Source organism: Plectropomus leopardus, chromosome 14 (assembly GCF_008729295.1).
Source record: "Plectropomus leopardus isolate mb chromosome 14, YSFRI_Pleo_2.0, whole genome shotgun sequence".
Lineage (NCBI taxonomy): Eukaryota > Metazoa > Chordata > Actinopteri > Perciformes > Serranidae > Plectropomus > Plectropomus leopardus.
Window position 1 is genome coordinate 26104086 of NC_056476.1, and position 10320 is coordinate 26114405.

General features: G+C 39.7%; 1 protein-coding gene across 1 annotated transcript; it reads right to left on the reverse strand.

The window, feature by feature from the left end:
* Positions 1-1267: 1267 nt before the first annotated feature.
* On the reverse strand, positions 1268-5956 carry nfkbiab (nuclear factor of kappa light polypeptide gene enhancer in B-cells inhibitor, alpha b). The gene is made up of 6 exons (XM_042501062.1): positions 5641-5956; positions 4084-4189; positions 3653-3863; positions 2356-2444; positions 1948-2208; positions 1268-1854 (listed from the first exon to the last, which is right to left on the reverse strand). The coding sequence occupies exons 1-6, from the start codon at positions 5892-5894 to the stop codon at positions 1819-1821; spliced, it is 957 nt and encodes a 318-aa protein (XP_042356996.1). The 5' UTR covers positions 5895-5956; the 3' UTR covers positions 1268-1818.
* Positions 5957-10320: the final 4364 nt, after the last annotated feature.

Here is a 10320-nt window from a genome sequence, read left to right on the forward strand (position 1 = left end):
CACCTTGGTAGAGTGTGTTCCTTCATATGGCTGAGGCCTCTGTAGAGGCCCATGTTTGACTCCGGCCTGTAGCCATTTGCTGCATGTCATCCCCCTTTTCTTTCTTAATCTTAAGCTGTCCTGTTTTTCTGTGTTTATTTATTACTGTAGCTATATTTATTTTCTTCATATTTCTGTCCTTTTTGTCCTACATTTGATTTTATATAGAATGTTGTCAGTACAAATTAATATGTATTTACTTTATCTCAAGCACTTTGCGACATTCCTCTCTTGAAAGGTGCTATATAAATAGTTAATTGCTTGGGAGCGTGACCTTTTTTTGGCTTTTTAAGGGGAGGGGCATGATAGAAAAAGTTTGAGAACCACTGCATAAACATGAGCTTAGTTAAAGTCTGAGTGCTTTAGTATTAATCAAAGGGAGAAATATCACTATATATTATACAGTTATGTCTTCATTGTATGCTAAAATTTGCCGTATATAGAGCAAACATACTGAGCTGCCTGACATTGACGAGATCTGCAATACAATCGTAGAACTGCACAAAGTGTATTAAACGGTGACGCTTGACATTTATTTTACTGGAAGTAAGGAAAACTCCCTTCCTCCCCGCTGCCCCAAACTTGACAGAAGCATCCTGTTGTTCAGTGGAGATTCCCTTCTTTGGAGGAATGAGAAGCAGGAATGTCGTGAACAGCTGAGTGTTCTGTTCCTGGGAATTTCCTGTCCCTTCCTCCTTAGCCCCACCCTCCCAAAAAACTTCCTGAATTAGATAACTGAGCAATCTGCCTCATACCACACACTGTTTCTCTCTACCTCTACTCACACAGCAGGAGGAACTGCTGCAAGCCAAATGGGCTATCAGTTCCTCATTCAGTGGAAACATGTTGAGTTATTAGCTCTTTCCTGTGTGACATGCATTGTATGAAAACAAAAAGCAGTAGGTCAGAAGTGTAACTCAGCTGTCATGCTTTGATGGAGGTATTTATACCAGCACAGACATACTGACGGCAGCAGAGAGGCACGTGGTTAAAGTAATGTCTCCTATAATTGCAGCTTTGCAATATTGTCAGGCGCAGCTGATCACATGCTGGGCCCTGTGTCATCTTTCTTTTGTAATATTACCAAAATGATGTCTAATGTACATGTGTGAAAGTATTTTTCTCCAAATTTAGTCCATCCAGGACCAAGAGCGATTTTTCAAACACATACCATCTGTTTCCTTTTCTTGCCACCCATCCCAGTCCCCACAAATATACTCACACAGCCTTTTACTGTTAAATATGAGTGTCTTTAATTTAACTGGAGTGTGCTGGACTGTTTGCTGTCTGACATATACAACCTGCTCAACTGTACGCATTCACAGCTTCCATAAAAAATACATCTTTGTATACACAGCATTTACAATATCATACAACAGAGCTGTTTGCTGGTACATCAGTGTGGATGGATGTTTTTTTTTTTCCTTTGTGACAAATGATTTGCAATGTCTACAGAATACAAGCAATCCTCTCATCATACAGCAAAACTCATCCCGTCATTACGCATCATGCATTCACATCTCAGCGTGTCTGCTCTCCCGCGGTCCAGAGCGGACTCTTTATATTGGAACATCAGTCTCTTGATTCTGCTTTGCAGCTGCCTGTCCATCCGTTTTGTCAGCGGCCACGCTCGCGCTGTATCATCCACACTTTTGGGCTCATGTGACGTCGTTGCAGGAAGTAGTAGACGTGTCGAGCCGTTTCTTTTGTCCCTCACCGCCGCCGCCGTCATCACAGCCTCCTGCCTCTGTAACTTCCTCTCTCTCGTCTTGCTTCCCGCTAGTGTCCATTCCACTGAATGTCATCATAACCCACCTACAAACACACGCAGGGAAGAAAAATGGTTATACAGCGGCCACACATTAAATGTTGGTGTTACATTGGAGGCTCTGCATTATCAACACACACCTCCTCATCAGACTCCTCGTCCTCCTCTTCCTCGCTGTCGTCTGATTCGCTGTCAGGCAGCTCCCTCAGGTCAGGATTGGTCAGTGAGAACAGTTCTTTTCGGATGTCGTCGTTGCTGCGACCGTAGGTGAGGTGGAGAGGGGTGTGGCCTCCAGAGGTCAGGAGGTTAGGGTCTGCTCCTTTCCTCAGCAGCAGTTTGACCAGAGAGAGATTCTGCTGGTCGACGGCCAGGTGCAGCGCACTGCGACCGTTCCGCTGTTCCTACAAGGCGGGAAGAGAACACGAGACTTTTTAACACCTGGTCAGTGCTGCTCCTCAAAACGTCATAAAACAAATGAATAATCATATACTACGTAAGTATATAAAGCATGCATTCTCACATACAGATATGGTGTCTGTGTTGTTTACCTTTGCATTTATGTCAGCGCCTAAATCCACCATGTTCTCCACCAGTGACAGGAAACCCTGAACTGAGGCCAAGTGGAGGCAGTTCTGACCTGCAAGAAAACATCAGAGGGAGAGCTCAACGACTGACACCAGACCAGCACGTCACTTAACTGCTGCAGTTTTCCAGGAAAAATCCAAGATCCAAAAGGTGAGTCTCCAGTTAATCATAATTTAGGGAAAAGCTAAACAGTGTTTGTCTTTACAAAGTTTTACATTTAACCCTTTGAAATCTGAGCTAATGGGCTTGATTTCTTTCAAAAAAGTGGGAAGAAGGCAATGAGCAACAAAAGAGAAAGACCACAAAATAAGCAAGAAAATAGGGGAAAAAAAGAAAACAAGAAAACCACCTTATTTCTAACCCAGAAAACAAGGAAATGATCTGGAAACATAATTTTAAATACAAATATAGGTTAACTGGAGTTTTTTTCCTTCACAATTTTTCCTTTTTTATTTTTATTTTTATTTTTTTTTAAATCTAAAGCTATCCATTTCTTGCAGTTACTGAAATATTCATTACGAAGTTGATAATTTCCTTTTCCCCATGTTTTTTAAAAGAAATTCCACCAATTTGCTCTTGGTTCAGTGATTTAAGTACTTGTGAAAGGTACCTGAAAGAGGCAAAAGAAAATTGATGTGGCCTCAGGTTTAATGCGGAGTGATAATATTCTGCCATCTTAATGCTGTTTACGTTAGGGAGATAGACTCATATAAGATCATTTTTAAATGTATATGCTAAAATAAGTTCTGATTTCTATTTTATATTCTAAATTTGGTACCCCAAACAAATCTCCAAACCAGTAAACAATGCCATACTTGAGGCTTAAAAACGCCTGCACAAATCTATTTGGAGCCTTAGCACCTAACATTATGTGCCATGTAATAGATGGGTTTTCTTCAGGATGTGATGGCATGGATGGCTTTGGCATTCCCCTCACTTGCTCAAATGTTTCCTTCCTCCTAACCACAGTGTTCAGGGATAATGGGCAGTAGAAATTATTCTTTTCGTGCCCACCATTCCTCCATTTAAATAGTAGTTAAGAGCAACAACAGACTGGTCAGTGTCTCGTCTGTTTCCAAACACCAGGATTGGGCCACCACAGAATGCAAATTACCACCACTGCTGCAGAAAAACTCAGCCCACCACTGCTCAATTTTTGTTCTCTAACATGTAAACCAGTGTATATCTTTAATGCTGACAACTCAAGCATTTATTTATTTATTCAAGCATTTATTTTTACTTTTCTGACTGCAGTCTTACCGTGATAATTGCAGGCAGCCATCACCGTGTGGAGATGCTCTGGCTGGCAGTTCTGTGTGAGGACACTGAAGCACAGCAGGTCACCATGGCGACAGGCGATGTGAAGAGGCGTATCCCCGCTATCATCCACCAGTGTGGGGTCGCAGCCGGATACCAGAAGGCGCTCACACACGTCAGCCTGGTTCGTTATTACTGCTAAGTGGAGAGGAGTCTAGGACAGGAGGAAGTTTGGAGAAGACCGGTGAGTTAATGAATAAGTGGACATTTTCATTCTTATTTATTTGATGATAGACACTAATATTTAGTACTTGTTAAAATTTCTTCTACTTAGAGCAAATACACAGAATGAGGTGGAGGCAAATAATAGAGAGGGGAGGATGATAAAAATGAAACTGAGTAGATATTAAAAAAATAAAAAAAATATTTAGTACCTGTCTCTGGTCATTTTGTGTGTTGAGAAAGTCTGTGTTTTTGGACAGTTCGATCATCGTTTTGATGTAGTCCTTGGCTTCGTGGATGATGGCCAGGTGGAGCAGCCTGTGGAGACAGAGAGGGAAGGTAAAAAAAACTGTTACAATACACCCACACACACACACGCAACATAACACAACCAAATCTTAAGTATTGTTTTCCCAAAAGTAAACCAGTGACACAGTCACATGACATCTTGTAAGCATATACCTCTGACTGTGTTTTTTCATCTACATCAATAAGGCAAACCTTTGTTTTAGAGTGTAGAATAGTTAGTTGAAAGTCTAGAAACATATATACAACAAGAAAAACAGTACAGTTTCACTTTGTGCAAAATTGGGTACAGGTAAAAGTACTTTTTTAAAATTAGAGTATTGCAGAGAAGTAAAAATCAGCCCTCATGAAAAGACAATACAAAGATATATATATAAACAGTTCTTCAATACTCTTATTTCCATCAAAACAGCAGGAAGTATAATTCTAAACGAAAAAACTCCATGTCTCAGGCCCCCCAAAATTCATAAAAATCAAGGTGTAATATGGCAGCCAATTTTACACTTAAAATAATTGAGGTAATTTGATAGTTAGCATGTTCTAACAGTAAATTAACGCAAACAAACAAAAAAAATTACCCCTCTAGAAGCTGTTGATGACCCAAAGTGTTCCCTAGACCCCACATGGAGAACCACTGCTCTTAATTCCTTTGGTGAAATCTTTGGTTAAATCACTGTAACATGGTTTCATGCTTCATTGCTTCATATGAGACAGGTCCGGCCCTCAGTTCTTATGAATTGAGTCACGTTATTGTAAACTTTGATGCAATAGATTATCATGAATGCACGTGCAAAAAGAGTGGTGACATTGCAGATCTGTGTTTGAACTATATTTTACGGCGGATGAATTGTGGTCTTTTTTTTTTTTTTTTTTTTTTTTAAGAGTTAGGATTAAAAAAAAAGTTACTTTTAATGTTATTCCCTGGGGTTTACTGTTAGCAACATACCGCAGACACATATTCCAGATGAGAGTTTGGCCCTCAGCCCCCGCAGATGTATGTTGGTGTAATTTGAGGTACTTTTTCTTGTTTTTTTTCCCCTTCTTCTCGCTTCACGGGAGCGCGCGTCGGTCGGATTCCTTGGCGGCGCGCCCGGGACTTTCCCAGCCTGACCCGCGGCCATAGTAGATTCCCTCCTGATAATAGCCTTTTGTTTACGTCCAAGACCACCGTGTCTGACCGCAGCTAAACCCATTATCAAACCGGATACCCATTCTGTGTATTGTTAACATTGCAGTGGCGTATTTTCATACGTACTAATACTAAAATAAGCCCGAACCGTGACTGAGTTTAGACTCGGGCCTGTGCATTATAATGACAAGCTAGAGGCAGCCATCGACCACAGGAAAGGGATCAAATTACCCTCTAGATCCGAGCTGGACGTATAGGCGATGCTGTTAAACCTCCGAAAACTCACAAACAACCCCGTGCTTATTTTTGTAACATTATTCCCGGTCGGACTTACGTGTCTCCGTCCTCTGTGATCTGTGTTTTCCATTCGTGCAGCTCTCCGGTTACAGCAGGAGCTTGTTTGAGCAGCGGCGGCTCACATTCCAGCTGGAGCCGACGGATCTCGGCCGCCACAGCCTGGTACTCCTCCTCTTTCAGCGAGTCCAAACCGCTGTCCAGCCGCTCCTCCGTCGACTGAGCCGGCTTCCCTTCTTTAGACTCCCGGTTGTAATCCATTTGGTTTAATATACTGGTCCGGTGGAGGTCCATGTTGGTTTGTTCCTCGGGACGTTTGGTAGTCTGCTGGTGGAACTGTGCAGCAGTCAGTAAATGCCCTCTGTATGGCTGCGGCGGGGCGGAGCAACAACTAGGTGGGGGATTTCCAGAAGGCTGTCACTCAGAATAACACAGCATACAGATTGCTGGCTCCAAGAGGGGATTTCTATTCAGACACATATAAATATACTCTTCAGTTTGTCACCAGGAGAGCAAAGTCACTCTGCAGGCTGCATTTACTGCATTTCATATATATATACAACATTGTGCAAAAGTCTAATCATTATAATGATTATATATATTTATTTCTCAGTTGTCTACTAAAATATAGACCAAAGACCTCATATGGAGTTGTGCAACCATAACAAAATCTTTCTCAAACAATCAGTATTGAGCTTTAGGCATGACGGATTGATTTCTTTTATTTTCGTGTCATGCACACAATGTGCTCAACCCACATGGGTTTATAAGACACCAAAATTACAGCTGCAGCAGTCAAATAATCCATTGCATTTCATTTAATTACATTAAACAAAATATTCTGCTGTCTTTCCCAAGCTTGAATGCAACCTAATGTAAATACACAAATCTCATATAGTCTGTCTAAGACATGCGTAGAGTGAAAAGGTAGGCCACAGTGACTATTTGCAACTTTAGCCTATTAGTTTTTTTTTCTTTTTCTGAGATATTTGCATTTTTAATACAGTTTACTCATTTCCTGTTTGTTGTGGTTATATTTTACCACTGAGAAATAAATGTGTGATCAGTATAACTGCTTAAGTAACAATGGCCTAAGACTTTTGCACAGTTGCACTGTATTTTTTGCAGTGTTCAGGTATTTGGAGTTTTTAAAATGGCACATTTTCTGAACAAAAATGCATTATCTACACCTAAAACCTTTTTGTAACTTAAAAACTTTGCTCATATCAAGCAAAACCATATGGGTTTTTTTCCCCCTCAGTAACAGCTTACAGCAACATGTTGCATATTAACTGACAGCACTGCATAGCCTCTGAAACATATTAAGATGTAGACGTCTAGACAATAGAAACATATTGAATTCAACTGAATAGTGCTCCACTTTGCTGGCTTCATTTTCCATTGTTGGCTCTGTGCTTTTTTTGTATTAGCCCCCAAAATTTTGCACCTTTTGTTTGCTAATGCTAGTCATTGAAACACCCTTTCAAAGTACACCATTCTACTGATAGAATCAGATCTTCATTTGACTGATTACATTTCCAATGTCTAATCATATTCCTAACAATGCATATTTTCAGCATACTATGCTTACTGAGACAAAAAAAAACCCAAAAGGAAATGAGTGACATTTAATCTACTTCTAACATGAGGCAACTGTCCCCAGGGGGTTGGGGTCAGTTGTTGTATCTCACCCCTTACATTCAAATAAATATTATGAACAGTACACCATGTTCAAATGTTATGGGTAATTAGCAGACACATGTAAGTTTAATATATAAAAACTTGATATAGTCTAAAGTGAGAAAATGAAAAAAGTTGCAACTGTCCCCAGTCTCTCCTTAAAGCTGCATCAGTGCTGCAAGAAATATGTTATTTTTCAATTAGAAGGGGAACAAGCTCAGGATATGAGTATAACTTGAGGACAGGTCTCTGTTTATCACATGGTTGCACAAGTGTTGCAAGAAAGAGTTCCTGTTAGTCAGGGATGGTTGCATGGAAAGTCCTAAAACTGCCCCTTCAATAGCATGTCCTCGCTCAATCACTTGAACAATAGAGAATGTTGCTCCGCAGCCCCTCAGAGTCTGAGTGGGCGTGCAGACCTGCAGGTGGGGGGCTGCAGCATGCACAGGAGTTTCCTCCAAAACTTATGGTGTGATTGCAGTGTGATCACAGTTGGTTTATCATATCATGAAAATAATATGATGAACATGAGAATAAACCAACAGGCCTGCACTGGAGTTCCCCCCCTGTGACCACTTGATCAAAGTTGTTGTTCAAGATGAATTTCACTTAGCTTTTAATATCACAGGAGCTAAAATAAGTAATGAATAAGTAGTTGATATTGTGCAAAAACAGTATCATTAACTGTGCTTAACATTCTGCCAGCTATTTCTTAACATAGCAAATGACGCCACTAGTGATTTTATACTGAGAAGAGGATTAAACTTCCACTGATTCTGTGGCAGTGCCTTTAATAACCCAGTATCAAATCACTCATTCAATTCCGCTGCAGATAAAAATGGAAGGACTCCAAGTCCCCATTAAGGTCGCGAGACTTTGCGAGGCTGTGACCTATCCCTTTAAAAACAAACAGCGAGTTGAACGTGATGTTCTGGAGGCCTGAGGGAAACTCCAGGCTTGTTTTACCTCCCATTGTTCACTCCGTGTGACCAGTTAGACTGGGAAGCTCAGGCTCTGCTTTCAGCACATTTTTACTGTCACGTTGGCAGATATTAGGATTCATGCAAACAGTTTCAGTGCAGAAGCTTGTGCAGCATTAACTAGATTTAGGCATTTTCAGTATTGCATAATTTTAAACCAAGAATAATTTACTGCGAAACATTTGCATGTCCCAGTTTAACATTGTGTGTCAGTATTGTATACCAGTTTCTGAGGCAAGAATGGAGAGATTGTAGAGCAAACCACACAGGCCACATTCAGGGTTGATTCCGAATTCATATTATGTATGTGGCCTGCTGATCACAATCAGCTCTGAAGGAAAACAAGACCTCTGTTTGAACCATAATAAGGCAGATGAATGGAGGAAAGGAATGCAGAAAGCAGGCTGGATGAGCTGGAGACGAAAGAAAAACAAAGCACATACTTGTACAAAGCTTTATGTATTGAGACAGAGGGAGTCTAGCATGTTGAGTATTTTAGAAAAGTTTGCCAAATCTCTACGCCGGTATACATCATTCAAATTCCCATTTGTCAAAGAATAGTGTATTTTTAGTTGCTCTAGAATTCTTTTTATGTCATGTCTATTTTTCTGGATAGTGTACAAAACATTAAAAAGATGATTTGATAAAGGTCAATGGAACCAATCTGACATCTAAGAGGATTAACGGTGGACGCTGATGGAAAGCATGAGGCATCTTTTTCTGTTTAAATGCACATGTGCCGATATGATTTGAGTTAGTCAAACTGAATCATTTTGACGGGAAACCAGTGAAATGAAACCAGAGCAACTCGGCATCATTACGGTAACTGACACTAAAATCTGAAACAACCCATGTGTAAAACAGTACAGGAACAAAATTGTAATGCATTAAGCAAATATCTAAATATTATATTTGCAGCCTAAGATGTTGTAGGAAGTACCTAGAAATGATCATGGACTCCCGGCTAACTTTTCTGGACTTTTGAAAATGGAACCTGAGTCATCAACACTTTGCTGATAGACTATTTATGGTTGGAGTGTGCTCTAACTGGAAAAATTGGGAAAAGGAAACTGAGGAGGTGTAATCAGTGATAAGCTTAATGATTGTTCTGTGGTTTTGGAGATGAAGCTTGTGAGTTTATTTGTTACATGGCCATTGTTTAACTGTCTCAAAGCAACTTGTGCCCTAATGAAAAAAATTTAAAACTATTCTATCTGTACATTTAAGAATGGATCATGCTAGTTATATTCAATGTGGTGTACAGCATGTGTAATTATGCATGTGTGCGTTGTCTTTTGATGGTTGAGATTTTTAATATTGGATTTTAAAATATTTTTGAATTAGCTTTTACTGGAAAATTAGCACATAGAAGAAAGAGAGTTAAATTGAAACCACGTTTTGTTTTGCTTTTTGTTTTTTTTTTTTTTTGGTGTCCTAATCTCTCACCTCAGTGTTTCTCTCAGTAATAGTAGAAAAAAGGAAAACGAAAGCACTGATCACACAAGTGAAAACATGAAAAGAGGAGTGTAAGCAGTAAAAAAACAATAAACAGAAGCATAATCAGCTAACATTGCAAGTTCCTGGCATCCAGTTTTGCGTGCGCAGTTATGCATGACTTGTTCATTTAAACTCACCTTGCCCAATTGTGTCAGTTCATCCAGATCACAAATACAACGAACTATACTGTCTGTGCAGTGTTTTGTCAGTCAAAGCTAAAATATTTTCACTTGGCATCTGCAATAAAAAGATTCAAGATTCAATACTTTATTGCTATGACAACATAGCTGATATGATTTTTTTTTCTCAGTGCAGCTCTTAAAAAGAACAACATAGAACCCCCACAAACATTTACTGGACAGCAAAATCAGTTGACAGACATATACATTCATACAGAAAGTCAGTATCATATAAATAAATAAATAAATAAATAAAAGAGTCCCAAAAAGCATGTGCTGCCACATCCATTTTGTGCTTGTGCTTGTTTCAAGTGCTTGTTTGCTTTTTAATTCAGTTGAAAAAACCCCTAATTGAAACCACATAAATGTTTATTTTAGTTACAC